The 15,704-nt window shown below is 36.5% G+C and overlaps 1 protein-coding gene across 1 annotated transcript; it reads left to right on the top strand.

Moving 5' to 3' along the window:
* Positions 1 to 975: 975 nt before the first annotated feature.
* On the top strand, positions 976 to 9,134 carry LOC122641573 (mitochondrial pyruvate carrier 4). Its single transcript, XM_043834849.1, has 5 exons — positions 976 to 1,055; positions 3,408 to 3,506; positions 3,676 to 3,728; positions 7,762 to 7,835; positions 8,878 to 9,134. Exons 1-5 carry the CDS (start codon positions 1,001 to 1,003, stop codon positions 8,921 to 8,923), a joined length of 327 nt encoding a protein of 108 aa, XP_043690784.1. The 5' UTR covers positions 976 to 1,000; the 3' UTR covers positions 8,924 to 9,134.
* The last annotated feature ends 6,570 nt before the right edge of the window (positions 9,135 to 15,704 follow it).

Here is a 15,704-nt window from a genome sequence, read left to right on the forward strand (position 1 = left end):
AAAACCATGGAACAGATCAACTCTCTTCAAAAATGATAAAAAGTAAATTAAATAAAAAACAGGAAGAGAGAGAAGAAGTGGGGTGCTTTGAAGAGAGTCGATTTGTTCCATGGTATTAGTGCACGGTATTGGAACGGGTATTGATAACCTGCAAAATCGATACGATACTGATACGGTATCGGCCTGGATCGGCTGCATCGGGCAAAATTACCCTTGAATCTCTTTAAAAAATGAGTTCTGACCATTTTACCCCTTGTTCGTACCGTGCTCCTGATACGGTATCGGCATAGGATCGATATCGATGACTAGCAAAATCGATATGTATCGCCCGATACGGGTGATACGATACCGATACTTAGAACCATAATTTGTTCGAACTTCGAGGAAGAACGATGAGGATGAAATATTGAATAAAAAATTAATTAAATAGAAAATTTTAAAAAAATATAAAAAACAAAAATAAAAAATCGAATGGAGTAAAAAGCGGGAGAAAGAAGAAATGTGTGGGTGATTTTCATTTTTTACTATTTTAATGACAAAAAAAATAAAAAGTAGAAGATTTAAATAAATTAGCAGGTTATTAAGTAAAAGAAAGGGTAATCTGGGTATTTAAAAACATGAGGGTAGAAGAAGATGTAAAAGTTTAAAAACAGGATAGTATTAAAAAAAAAGTTTAAGATAAGGTAGTTATAATAAATATAGGCTAAGCACACGGTAGTGATAGTAATTGCTCCTTTTATTATTAGTGTGAGATTAACCATTCAGGCTTCAGGGATAAATAAATGCAAGCTGTCACTGCCTGATGGGCCTATCATGGAAGATGGGCCCCACCAAGATCGACCCCTTCCGCCCGACTAGTAGAGGTAGATGGGCTTTGTTCACATTGTATTGGGTAGATACGTAAAGGTTTTCTCTCTCTTTCTCAGGAACGAGGCACTGCTCAGTTGCAGGAGAACTCGGGACTCACGAGTCACGGCGGAGAGACAGAATCTGAGATTTCATGGCGGCTTCTAAATTTCAAGCTTTGTGGAACCATCCTGCCGGACCTAAAACCAGTTTGTCTTTTCCCTGCCCTTTTCTTTTTATTCTCTCAATCTTTCATTTTTTTTTTTTTTTTAATCATGGACGGATCATAATCAATTCCTCCTCTTTGCTATAATTGTTTTGTTTTGTAACCCTGCCCTAGAAGACTCAAATTTTATCTTTTTCTTTCTGATTTTTGTTTGTGATTGGAATTACGAGATTCATCCTCTGTGGTCGTTGACCTATATATATATTGAGGAATTTTCGATGGTTTCTTTTTCATTGGATCGGAATTACTGAATACTGGAGCTGATAATCGAAATATTTTATTTTGCTTAAAGAATTGACAAAATGTCAAATTTTCTTACTGATATTTAATCAAGACAATAAACATGTAATTTTGGTCGGCGAATATATTTAAGGTGTGATGTCGAAGTTTATACATTGAATATCGTCATAATTTAAAGTCTGTTAGCCGACGAAAATAAGGCTTGGTGAATTGAGTGTGGGAAGGAGAAATAGACAGAGAATCAAGAGTACAATTTGGGGATTATGGTTAATAGAACATCAAACTATATGGTGGGCTAGTCTCGCCAATCTCTCGCTGTTAGAGTTATTATTTCACTTTGAAACTGTGGGATTAGAAAGTATAGAATCATCAATAACCTGTTGCCCTACATATAAATTTCTAATTAATCTAACATATAGTTGGGGGAGGGGGCTATTGGTTCAATGAAAGATTCATCACAGAAAAGCAGACCATTCGATTGCTTGAAATATGATTAAAGAGCATCAAAACCAATCCTGAGTAATAGTTGTACTTGTGTGTGTGGAAACAAATCTAGAAAACCAACAAAGCAATGATGAGTAAATAGTCATACTTAGAAATCTTCTTCACAGAGCTGGAAGGATTGTAATCTTCTCATAGCCCATGGCCTATGCAGAGGAGTATTATTCCTGATGTATTACTACCAAGGTTCTAAAACTCGGGTTTCGACTAGGTTTAGACCAACCAGAAAACGAGTTCATCTCGGTTTTGACCATATCTCGGTCGAAACTTGGAACTTTCTCCAGGCTAACTCGAACTTTGGTTTCGAGGCCCATAAGTTATTTTTTTGCCCTGATTTTTGTTGTGCTGCCTTTTTTTTTACATTTTAAACTCAATCCATACATTAGTTTCATATAGAGAACACTAAAAATATTACTTGTGGTTTTGATCCAAGTTTGATACTGTATATTGTTCTTAGACATGGTATCAAATAAGGTTTGACTAGAACATAACTCCATCAATATAAATGAAATTTAAGCAATCTTGGATTTGTTAGAAAGCTTTGTTTTGATAGTTTTCCAATAAGTCCAAGATTGCTTAAATCTGATTTATATTGAAGGAGTTATGTACCGGTCAAACTTAATTTGGTGTGCGCAAATGCTGTCAAAATCGCTCTGAATTTAAAATATATTTTTAGACATCAAAACAAATTAATATTTTACCGCACTTTTGGTTTTTAGCAATTTTTTACCATATTAAAATTTATGAAATTTTTAGATTTAAGAAAAACCCCAGCATTAGAAAGTTGAAATGGCACCTACCGTAAAAAATCCAGTTTTTGTTCTTGAATTGGGGGGTTGATTTTTTTTTTTTTTCCTTTTGAAATTTGATTTTTTAACTATTTTTATTGGATTCAAATACAGGGTATTTGCTTATTTATGAATAAAGTCTTTAGTAAATGAAATACAAATACAAGAACATTTACTTAAATGATATTAGACATAACTAAGTGTGTGTGTTGGTTTCTGGCATAAATACCTGTCTGTCCTAGTTTCGAGTCAAGTTTCCCCTAGTTTCAATGGGTATATGTGTCGAAACCACCAAAATATGGTCGAAACAAATCGAAACCATCGAAACCCGGTCGAATCCAGGGATTTTATAAAATCCCCCTTCAACTCGTCTCGGAAACTTGGGAAGCCGAGTTAACTCGATGGTTTCAACGGTTTTGGTCGAGTTTTTGTTCCATGATTACTACAGAGAAAAATGTTATGGGTTTACTTGGTTTCTTGTGGTTATAGTAATTAACAGTAAAAATAAAACCTCCCATTAAACTTATTGGCCGATGCAAATCTTGGTTAAGAGCAAATATTCATAATATGTTTGAATTACTTGACAAAATAGCTAATAAAATTCGATCTAGATATCATTTGTTTCTACTTTTTACCTAATTGAGACTATTAAGTATGGATCTTGATTGAATCTGCATAGGAATGATCAGTCGCTGAATAGCCCCACAAACAGAGTTCTTGTTCCTTGACTTACATGTGCTATTTTAAGATATCTATGTCATTAGTTACTTCCACTTTGTGTAAGTATACCTTCTTCCTGATTGCAGTTCACTTCTGGGCCCCAACATTTAAATGGGGTATCAGCATTGCAAATGTAGCTGACTTCGCAAAACCGCCCGAAAAGCTCTCTTATCCTCAGCAAATAGGCAAGTACCATTTAAGATTTCTTTTTCCTATGGAAATCATTGCTTGTAGGGTGGGGGAAGGATTGACTACAACAAATTATTTTTCTCTCGAATTATTAATTTTTTATAAAGCATTCACTTTCAGTTTATTTGTATCGATAGTTTTCTAATTCACGTCTTATGGTTTCAGCTGTTTGTTGCACTGGAGTTGTCTGGTCACGCTACAGCACAGTAATTACACCGGTAAGATTGACTACTTGGAGAAAATAGCCAGTCTGTTTGCAATGTTATGGGGTAATACTTTTAATTTTGCGGAGATTGTTTCCAGCACAGTATCTGCAATATTGTTGATTTCTGTCCATGTCATTGTATAAATGAAGGGACTTTAGGCCCTACTTGTTACAATGTGGTATTCTTATTTCCTGTTTTGTTCATTGAAATATTGTAACATACACTTGGCTTGCACATTCTTTACCTTATAGAGTTCATGTTCTCAGTTTTCGGAGAAATCTCTAGTTGTTGGTGATTCTTTCCAAGACCTGGTTTTAATTTGACATAAGTCAATGAAGCTACCAAGCAGCTCTTTAAAATTGACTTATTGATTATCCTTTTGAAGACATTGACTTTGGTATATGTAACTCTTTTGTTATTTCATCTGAGGACCCACATTCTAATGTGAAAACAGACCTGTCACTTTCATGTACCAAAGAAACATTTTTACCTGTCACTTTTATGTACCAGAATTCAAAGAAACATTTTTCTGAAAATTCACGAATGTAACTTCTTATTATTATTATTTTTTGAATGAAACGTGAAAAGTAGGTGGATTAGGATATGTAGGAGGTCAGCTTGAATGTGTAGGAAAAAAAATCTGGTTCTAGAGGGAGTAAGAAAATGGTTATGTAGTATTTAATTAAACAGATAGTTTAAATAAAGTAGACACCGACCAAATTTAGTTGGGATAAGACCGAGTTGTTGTTTTGTTTAAATAAAGTAGACGGAAAATAATAAGTTTCATGTACAAATAAACAACTTGTTGGAGGTGAGCTAGTTCTGGATGAATTATTAGTTGCTGATGAGTGTATTACCATTAGGGAAAGGATGGCAGTCTGATTACAGAAATGGATCTTAAAAAAGCTTATGATCATATCGAATTGTACTTCGGTTGATGTTTATGGAGCAATGGACTTTGTTGATAATTCGGTATCATGGATGTATGGTTTTAACTTTGGTTTGAGTCTCTCTCTTGATCAATGGGCCTTAGATGAGTAACTTCCTAGAAGTAGGGTTTCCCGGTGATTGTGTTTGAGTATGCTGTGTGATTCATATCCAAGGCTTTTCCAACTTTTTCCATGTTATAAATTATGCATTAAATTCTATTTTAAGTTAAGGAAGCGGTAGATTTTGTCTCTATTTTTATTTCGTTTATTTTTTAAAGAGGAAATGGGACGGGGATGAAGGAGTATTGTTCTCTCTGATTTTGGAGGATGCACTGTTGCACTGAGTTTGGGAAGAGGTGAGAATTTGAATATAAAATAGCAAACTGGTGTTCTTAGTAAATACCCTCTCAAGCAAATTCGGGGAGAACTGGTCTGACCATGGGTTGGACCTTTTGTTGGATACTGGCATGTGGTTAATTATTGTAGACAGCCTTCAAAGCAGTTTTCAACTGGGAATACGTCAGTCATGCTGTACTTTTCATTTCTCTGCATCTTGTATGATATTCCAAGATGTGCTTCTACGTCATTGAATGCTTTGATGTGGATCAGTTCATGCCTCCAGAAGTGAAAGCTATATTTATCTCCTGGCCCTATAGCATATGTCTAATTTTGAATTAAAAGCAGGATACTCGTGCCTCCTTTTTTGATTGAATTTCGACTGTTAGAGGGTTTGGTGAAACTGATATAAATGATCTTGGAAAATCTTTCTACCATTCCTTGTAACTGATATTGGTGTATGCATTGCACATTTTTTGTAAAAAATACTATAGACAATACTGTGCAATTCCTTGATGAATAAAATTCTGTTACTGCTATTAGTATGTTATGGAAGGGTCAATGGAACCTACGGGTAAGGAATTGGCAGTAAAATAGGTGCAGATTTGTGTTAAGGGAATCATGTAATTGTGTGTGTAGGTTCATTAATTTTGTGTGTTTGTTGTGTGTTTTGGCCTTTGGGTGAGAAACTCTAGAACATAGAATACAGATGGTGAGCCTATGTGGAAGGATCCATGGAACCTAGGTGTAAGAAGGACTTGTTGATTTGTGTGTGTGTTTTGGGTGAGAAACTCCTGTAGCATAGTTCAAGAACTCTCGAGATCTCGATCTCGCCGAGTTTCTCGGTATTTCGAAAATCCGAGACGAGATGAGGGTCGAGTCACAAAAGTTCAATATCTTGGCGAGATCTCGGAGAGAACTCGAATCTCGGTCGAGATCTCGGTTGGACATAGGAAAATGCCCATCTAGGTCTTTTATATGAGTGCCAGATCTCGGTGAGATCTCTCCTGGAAATTCTGGGTATACAGACACCTATCTATGCCAGGAACCAAGATAGACACTTACTTATGCCTAATATCATTTAAGTAAATGTTGTTTCATTTACTTAAGATATTGTTCATAAATAAGCAAATACCCCCCCTATTTGAATCCAATAAAAATCGTTAAAAAATAAAATTCCAAAAGGAAAAAAAGTCAACCCCCCAATTCAAGAACAAAAACTGGATTTTTTGGCGGTAGGTGTAATTTTCAACTTTCTAATACTGGGGTTTTTCTCAAATCTAAAAATTCCATAAATCTTATTATGGTAAAACATTGCTAAAAACCAAAAGTGCGGTAAAATATTCATTTGTTTTGATATCCAAAAAACTATTTTCATTCAGAGCGATTTTGACAGCACACCGAATTAAGTTTAACCGGTACATAACTCCTTCAATATAAATCAGATTTTAGCAATCTTGGACTTGTTGGAAAGCTTTGTTTTTTGGACATCAAAACAAATGAATATTTTACCGCACTTTTGGTTTTTAGCAATGTTTTACCATATTAAGATTTATGGAATTTTTTGATTTGAGAAAAACCCCAGCATTAGAAAGTTGAAAATTGCACCTACCGCCGAAAATCCAGTTTTTGTTCTTGAACTGGGGGGTTGACTTTTTTTCCTTTTGGAATTTGATTTTTTTAACTATTTTTATTGGATTCAAATAGGGGGGTATTTATTTATTTATGAATAAGATCTTAAGTAAATGAAATACAAATACAAAAGCATTTACTTAAATGATATTAGGCATAAATACGTGTGTTTGTCCTGTGTCTGTCCTGGTTTCTAGCATAAGTAAGTGTCTATCCTGCTTTCCCACTAACTGAAACTCCTATTTGGACTTTGTTTTTGCAAAATCTGATAGTGCCATTGTGTTTAAATAGCCTAAAATAGGCTGAATACCAAGTTTCAGACCCAAACTAGGTCTAACACCCACCGAGATGAGGCTTTGAGTTGAGAAAAAAAAAAGTGCACCAACTCGGCGAGAGATCTCGACTCAACTCGGTTTTTCAAGGGTCCGAGTTGGCACCGAGACCTGAGTTTTCGAACGTTGTCCTGTAGAACATAAGATGCTGTTGAGAGTTTTAAATATCTAAGTTACAGAAAATCCTATTTCAAGCTTCAAAGATTGTGAATGGCTTACCATTTTGATTGAACATCAATCTCCAATCACTTCTCATGGTTCTTTTCAGTAGGAAGAAAAAGTATGATGCAGATCTTTATGACCTATGTGCGGATATTTCAAGTTCTTCAATTAGGCTCCATTTGTTAACCGCAGAAAATATTTACTTTAAAATCGTTTTCTAGATATAACATTTTTTATAGGTAATTGTAGATATAATATTTGTTTTGTTTTCTTTGTCATTTGGTTTTTTTTTTTTTTTGGGTGGGGAGGGTGGGGGGGACACATAACATGGAAGCATGTATGCCAAATGGTTGATTCAAGGGGGAAAAAAAAAAACCATATGATGGGCAGGTGGTGTCCTCCATGGGTGGATTTGTATGACCAAGAGACCATCCTTTCCCTTCCCCAGTAAAACAACATCCTTTCCCACTCACGGAGTTCAGTCAATCTAGTTATAGTGCTTTGTGGTAATCTGTGCTTTTTATAATCTTGGGGCATAAGCCACTCCTGGTTACAATTTTTTTCAATGCCTTATGAAAGAAACCTTCTCTTCTTTATTCTCTTGTTTGTATGTGTGGTAAATTCTAATTGTATTAATAAATACTGGTTTTGCAGAAAAATTGGAACCTTTTCAGTGTTAATGTTGCAATGGGTGCTACAGGCATTTACCAACTTACTCGCAAAATTCGGTAAGATTTCACTTTTTGATTCCCGGTAATTGTCCAACTCCGATTAGGCTGAAACTTGACTTTTGAACTGGGGCCTTGGGGTCTACCTGTCCAAATATTTCAGCCCCTTCTGACCTGCCACATATCAGAATTAGGTGTTTGTGCTTGTGCTAGTTACCGTGTTGAAATTCCACTCAGATGGTGGTTATGAATGGTGATAAATTTGCACTTCTTTCAGCCAGTGGGAGAAGGATACGTATGTTCATGACTTCCCACTCAATGGGCCACCTTTCTTAAGGTTGTTTTGGTTTTGAGAACAGGGAATTAAAATAAAGATCACATAGTGTACAGGATATTGCTTGTTGTACGTATGTTCAAGACTAATCACTCAATGGGCCACCTTTCTTAAGGTTGTTTTGGTTTTGAGAACAGGGAATTAAAATAAAGATCACATAGTGTACAGGATATTGCCTGTTGTACGTATGTTCAAGACTAATCACTCAATGGACCACCTTTCTTAAGGTTGTTTTGGTTTTGAGAACAGGGAATTAAAATAAAGATCACATAGTGTACAGGATATTGCCTGTTGTACGTATGTTCAAGACTAATCACTCAATGGACCACCTTTCTTAAGGTTGTTTTGGTTTTGAGAACAGGGAATTAAAATAAAGATCACATAGTGTACAGGATATTGCCTGTTGTACGTATGTTCAAGACTAATCACTCAATGGACCACCTTTCTTAAGGTTGCTTTGGTTTGGAGAACAGGGAATTAAATTAAAGATCACATAGTGTGCAGGATATTGCCCATTGATTCTGTGTTCAGGATCATCCATTGCAGACATCATTATATGCCCCAAGGCCAAAGGCATGACGCCACATGATCATATTGACCTTCACTATTAGTGTGATGTCAATTGGGAAGGTTAATGTTGATGATTGTTTAAATTGCTGGATTTTACTTGTCTCCGTCTGATTAAATTTGTGAAGATGAATACTTCTGTAACTATTTCAAGAATGTGGCTAAATCCTAGAGTCTGATAATCCCTTCATAATGTTTCAGGCACGATTACTTCTCCGAGCCAGAAGTGGCTGTTGCAGAAGAATGATGATGACGATATGTAGATTGTGCCCTCTATCTTTAATTTGAGACATTGAGATGATGTTCTTTGCTCTTATTTGTATGTAACAATGGCTTTATCTCTTAGGTGGGATTTTGAATATTTGGATGGTGATAAGCTGTTCCAACACTGGAAATCTTATCTTGTATTATTGGTGGAATTTGGATAAAAAAGTAAAGTGATGGGGGGTGTAGCCCTTCAGCTCAGAGTCATGCGGTGTACTGATATGGCCATGCTTTGATGGGCAACTGCATTTTATTGAACCTGGCTGTGCTTCTCATATCCTCAATTTTATACGGTGCACCAGCATAAAAATGACCATGATAATAAGCATGAGCTACTAGCATGCGGCACCATGAAACACATCCTTCCCATGCCATTGATGATGCTCTCATTCTTCTTTTTTTCCTTTTTTGATAGATAGGCCCCAAGGAGAGTTAAACTCATGACCTCCTCCCTCTTAATTGTGAGGTGTTTTTTTAAAATATTTCCACATACCCTTTCGCAGGTTGCTTGCTTTGAAAGCAAGCTGATCTAACAGAATTTTAGCTCCATTGTATGCTTTACAAAAGCCCCTTAGCTTCTGCCTTTTGGGATTGGTGTGTGGTTTGTGTAATTACACTTTCATCAAAAAAAAAAAAAACCCGTACCTTTTGCCTGTAAATACTTATAGGACAAGATATTGTTCATCTCCTCAAAAACAAATTTCTTGTTGTATAGAATCCCAACAGATCATCCTGCATAAGCGATGAGAAAGTCATCTAAAGTGGCATAGCCAAGTTCAATGGAGCCTATCGGATGTTCCAGTTCAAACAGAAATAAGGGCGGGCCTAAAATGACCCGAGGAGAAGTGATGAGAAATGACATGCATAATGTAAGTCTTGTTTCAAGTATGATGTCGAATAGAGCTGATTGGAGAGAAATGATCCGTATAGCCGACCCTGGCCTGTATATACTTCCAAAATCTCCTATAGAGGTAATTACCATATCCAAAGATGGAAGTAGAAGTTAACAGATTGACTGGAACCGTAGTGTTAAAATTGCTAGTCTTGGTAAAAGGACAAAACCGCTCAAAGACCCGAATGGAGTTTTAAAAATAGCAGCAGATATACATTCAAAGACCCTCCAATCAACAATTCACTGGTCTGCACGAGTTGAAGCAAGATACAAGAATGAGAATGCAGAACGAGGCCTATTCCTGACCCCATTCTAAGAATTTTGAATGGGAATGAGTACCAAACAATATTTTTGTCATTCAGAATACATTTTGGACTTAGAACATGTTCTAAGAATGCATACCAGATACTCCTTGAAACTCTGAACACCTTTGTATTCCTCTCTATTCCCAATAACAGTCCTAGTCATAATTTGAAAGTAACTTATCATTATGTTATTATCAAAAATTGTCATCGTCTTCTTGCACATTTTTTTCAGTTTACATAGTGAAATTACAATAATTACTCTGCTTGAAAAAAAAATGTTATACTAAAATGAAAAAAAATAAGGGCAAAAGGGCCTTCAACCTTCATATGGGGAGAGAGGGGGATATGTAATGATACTTCTTACTGCCACCTCCATCCAATGGTTGAAAGCACGATCATATACAGTACATAACCGTGCATAAAAAGGAGTCTAGAAGTAAGATTACAAATTATTTGACATCTTAAAGGATGTCAAGAAGAAAATCCCAAAAATAAAAGTCGTAATATGTTAAGCCAATGGTAGAGATGAAACCTAAAACTTGATAAATAGTAGTCCAAATAGAGACCTTCTCATCCAATGGACGGTTGGAGTAAAGATGCCTTCTACATGGCTAAGGTTAGATAGGTACCAACCAATAAGATTGATCATGTTTAGTTAGGTTAAAAAATCTCCCCCCCCCCCCCCCCCTACCCCCTACCCCCTACCCCCTACCCCCTATCCCCTATTTTTTTTGCTTTTGGTACTCATAAGGTTGAAAATTAAGCTTACCTACTCGGGTGGCCCAAGTGACGGAGAGGTAGCATAAACTTTGTAAGCATTATCTTATAATTTTAAGTTATTTTCTGATAAATGATATGAATTGACAGTATGCTAACAAGCAAGTGAGCTGGCACAATGGTTTTCGGACTATCTTAGTTAAGGATGTAAATGGATAATAAAAAATTCACATTTGATTCGTGTTTGTATCTGTTCAGAGAAATTTGTATTCCAAAAATCAATTTACGGTAACTAGCCAAATCCGTTCAAAAGATAATCGGTTACGGATAATTCAATTCAAACAAGATATTATCTAATCCGTTTAGCTAGGTACAGTCATATTCGGTCTTTTTTAGTTTTATTCAGTTCACTCATTTCTACCTATCTCGAATTGAATTTAAATTGAATTTATTCAGTTCCAACATTCTATAGTTGGATTTGAGCTGATTTCTTCGATTTGGCTTGCTTGATCCGATTTTGGTTTTCAATTACGATTCCAATTTGACACCCTTACCGCTGCCACACCATATTTGCGTAAAAAGAGAGAGAGAGAGATTTTATAAGAGCCATCGAGGTCCTTCAAGCGTCCAAGTTCATTGATTATCATTTTTATGTCTAGATGAATTGAATCTCATTTATCCAAAAAATAATTAGAATGGGTTTCCATCTCATATACACACTATAAATCACGATAATGCCGGTTTGAGGCAAAGGCAAACCAAGTGAAGACAGTTGTCACCCATTCTTGCCACGTAACAATAAGTATTTTAAACTTGGAAGTGCGGGTCGAATCAATCCATATTGATTCTGATTTGATTAGATTAGAATCGACTGTAATTTATCCCTGAAAACCCTTAGAATCGGTCCCTCATACCTAAAAACGAAGCACTCCGGTCCAAAAAAACAAAAACTTAGATCCAGTTGCGATTTTTGAAAGTGTGTAGCAATGACATAGTCATGGCTGATTCTAATCCAAATCGGCTAATTCAATTCATCCGGTTGCGATTTTTGAAAGTGTGTAGCAATGATATAATTTAAACTTTCTCATCCTTGATTTTGATTTGATGATCTATCTTGTATCTCCCAAGGGGCTCATGTGGGGCAAAAGCACCATAGAGGGATTTCCTTTAGTCCAAAAATGTACCACCTTGTAGCTATTTTTTTTTTTGGGTAGAGAATAAGCTTATTTATTGAAGCGTGTCCAATGCATAGAATCTGCATTACAAAGATCAGAAATTCACAGAGTAGAAAGAGGCCAAATTGTCTCATACGCAAGAGACAAGATCTTCCTGGCAAGAGAGTTAGCCACACTGTTAATCTCTCTTGAAATGTGCTGAAAAGAGCATACATTAAAATTACTAGCAAGAAATTGACATTGTAGCTACGATATAACCCAAATTTTATGGAAAGATAAATCCCTAAGTCCCTATTTACATATTAAATTTCAATTCAAATGGAGTTTGTCAAGTTGTAAAATAGAACTCTAGCAAATCCAAGATTACTGGAGAATGCATAATAATAATAATAATAATAAGGGAGAAAGAATTCTACTTGGTCTTGTAGGTAGTGTATATTCCACGCAACCAACCTGTGAATCATTGGATTAGAATCAAGTGATAATGACCTTTGATGCAATTTAGGTAATAAAAAATACTCAATTTAATTAAATAAGATTTTGAATATTGCTTAAATAATGGTTGTGCAGGTTAAAGGTTGTGTTAATAAAGATTTACCATAAATAAAACAAGGAACAATTAATGCATATTTCACTCCAATATTCTCTCACTCTCTCTCTTCTCCACGTTTCTTTCCTTGTTTTGGCAAGAAATCCTTATCACTCCAATATTCTCTCTTTCTTCTCCTTCTTTCTTTTGATGTTTTGAGTTTTTTTTTGGCAAGAAATCCTTGTCACCACTCCCACGATTCTTATTCCATTTATAAAAACCAAATGAGGCAAATTCTCTCTCTCTCTCTCTCCCTCTCCCTCTCTCTCTCTCTATTGTTATTTGAAGGGTCCAATTCCTCTAATTGAGGGGAGTGGATCCCATCTTGGGCAGTGTTTTTGGGTAGAGGGTAAGGTGGTCATTTCGGCCCCCATGTGAGGAATTGGAGGAATTGAAGGGGCAGCAACGAATTGGAGATAAGGATTCTTGTAGATGGATCCTCTTAATTGTCGGATCCTTATCCCCTCAATTTACCTGTCTCTCAATTTCCTCAATTGTATTTAATAGGGGGCGGAAATGGCCACCCTACCCCCTACCCGGGTGGGGTCCACCTCCCTCTATTAGAGGGAATTGAAGAAATTGTTTGGCAGGCAAATGGACCTTTATCCGTTGCTGTAACTGGAGCGCTGCTGTGTGCAGGCCCGTTGTGCACACATGGCCGCTGCTGCACCGCATAATGCGCACAACAACGCTCCAATTACAACAGCAGATAAAAATTCTAGGCAAATTGAGGTGATAATTTTCCCTTAATGATTGTCCCTTGTTTGTTTTTTATAAATAGAGTAAGAATCGTGGGAGTGGTGATAAGGATTTCTTGCAAAAAAAAAGCACATGAAGAAGAAAGAGACAGAATATTGGAGTGGGAGTGATGATAAGGAAACATGGAGAAGAGAGAGAACGTTGGAGTGATAAGGATTTCTTGCCAAAACAAGGAAAGAAACGTCGAGAAGAGAGAGAGTGAAAGAATATTGGACTACGATATGCCTTAATTGTCCCTTGTTTTATTCATGGTAACCCTTTATTAACATAACCTTTAACTTGTAAAACCATTATTCAAGCAATATTCAAAATCTTATTTAACTAAATTGAGTACCCTATTTTTTATTGCCTAAATTGCATCAAAGGTCATTATCACTTGATTTTAATCCAATGATTCACAGGTTGTTTGCGTGGAATATATACTACCTACAAGACCAAGTAGAGTTCCTTCTCCTTATTTTAGAATACTAAAATACCCTTATCAATTCACAATATATTACAAGGTAATACAATGCAAAAATAATAATACTGAGACATCAATGTAATTTCTTATGACACTTTAACATCGAACTTAGTGGGATAGTGGATTCAGCCCTTCACCTTCTCATCCTTTTGATTTTTTTGTCTTATCTAGTTCTTTGCAATGTCATTTTCTCCAGATTCACGATTCCACATCCAATCTCTACTAGAGATGTAAATGGATAATTAAAAATCCATATTTGATTTGTGTTTGTATCTGTTTAGGGAAATTTGTATTGGAAAAATTGATTTTTTTGAAACTATTAAATCTGTTTGAAAGCTAATTGGATGTGGATGTGAATACAGATACTGTTACATTCAATTCAAATTCGATCCATTTACATCCCTATCCCACCTCCCAAAAAGAAAAATGAATACTCCCCTCATGAAAGCTTATACTTTGACGTTGCATTGATGATGATTTGAAAAGTTGACCATTGGATAGAAGATGGATGCCGTTAATGTCACCCTGTGTTTCTCCTTGTTCTTCCCCTCTCTATCTCACTTCTTAGTTCTCTTCTTTTTCTTCTTCTCCCTCTCAGGTCTGTTTCCCCTTAACTCCTCTTTTTCTTCAATATTACTTTTCTTATGTTAGTATTACAACAGTCTTGTTGTATGCTCTGTTCTGGGTGACACTTGCAGCCAGAAAACAGTGGATTGATCTCCTTTGAATCTGCTCTAATCAATCTGAAACTTTGTATGTTGGTTACCCTCCAATGGGCGAACCTACCTGCACGGTTCCATCAGAGACCCCTTCTGGAATCAAGAGGTTATGAACTGAAGTTTCACCCAGTGTTCCCTCCCATCTGTCAAGACTAGTTGTGGAATAAAGTTAGGGTTTTAGGGCTGGGAATCGTAGCCTTAATACCAGAATGGAAAATTAGTTTTTTCTCTGCAACAGAGTTTTTGTTTGCTTCTCAGGTATTTGCATCAATCAATCTCTTCCACCAAAGTTAGGGTTTTAAGTGGAAGAATGGAATAAAGTCTTTGTTCTTCCCGTCTCTGTCTCTCGGCTTCGCTCTTTGTTGATTTTTGAAAATGGTATAAAAAGAGGAGAGAGACGAGAGCGGGAAAGACAAGACGTATGGCAAGGAATTGGAAAATTGTGAACATCATTAAGCTCAAGAGTTAAGCCTAGCCCAACGGGCTCAATCACACACAAGAAACTACTGGCATTTAATTACACCATTATGATACTGAGAAAGGATTGAGTTTTCCTCCACCCACAGTGAGACCGATAACGTCCCTGTATCCGATCCAAATCTGCCAATACCTCAAACCATGCACAGCCCATGCCATGGGCCTGGTCTTTACAGCCTACCTACCTACCCCCGAATCATTATCCTCTCCTGTCCGCTGCTCAAACAAGACCGTGCTGTCCCCTTACATGGGGGCACGAAATGACAACCCTAACCCCTTACCGAACACACTGCCCGGGTGAGGTTAAATCGTCGTTTTGTGCCCCCATGTGAGGGGACAGCACGGTCCTGTCTGGGCAGCGGACAGGAGAGGAGCAAAATTCACCTACCCCCCGCCCCCTCAAAAAAAGAATTCATAAAGAACAAGGCCGGTAAGAAATTTCAAAAGAAAAAAGAAAGCAAATATATCACTTCACATGGACCAAGATGAAATTCATTTTTCACTGCATAAATTTATACATTCTGCAATAAGAGCAGCTAAGGAACACAGGCAAGGCACAAATAATTTTTCCTACGCAAGCACTTCCCCCAGAGATAAAACATGGGAGAAGAGAGCCCAGAACAAGACTCCAGAAGCGATGGACATAGCTTATGGATTTTTTAAATTTG

Source organism: Telopea speciosissima, chromosome 10 (genome assembly GCF_018873765.1).
Source record: "Telopea speciosissima isolate NSW1024214 ecotype Mountain lineage chromosome 10, Tspe_v1, whole genome shotgun sequence".
NCBI lineage: Eukaryota > Viridiplantae > Streptophyta > Magnoliopsida > Proteales > Proteaceae > Telopea > Telopea speciosissima.

Coding starts and splice junctions, on each gene's coding strand:
- LOC122641573 (XM_043834849.1), top strand. CDS start 1,001: ATGGCGGCTTCTAAATTTCAAGCTTTGTGGAACCATCCTGCCGGACCT. Junction 1,056..3,407: donor TCCTGCCGGACCTAAAACCA/GTTTGTCTTTTC, acceptor TCCTGATTGCAG/TTCACTTCTGGGCCCCAACA. Junction 3,729..7,761: donor ACAGCACAGTAATTACACCG/GTAAGATTGACT, acceptor CTGGTTTTGCAG/AAAAATTGGAACCTTTTCAG.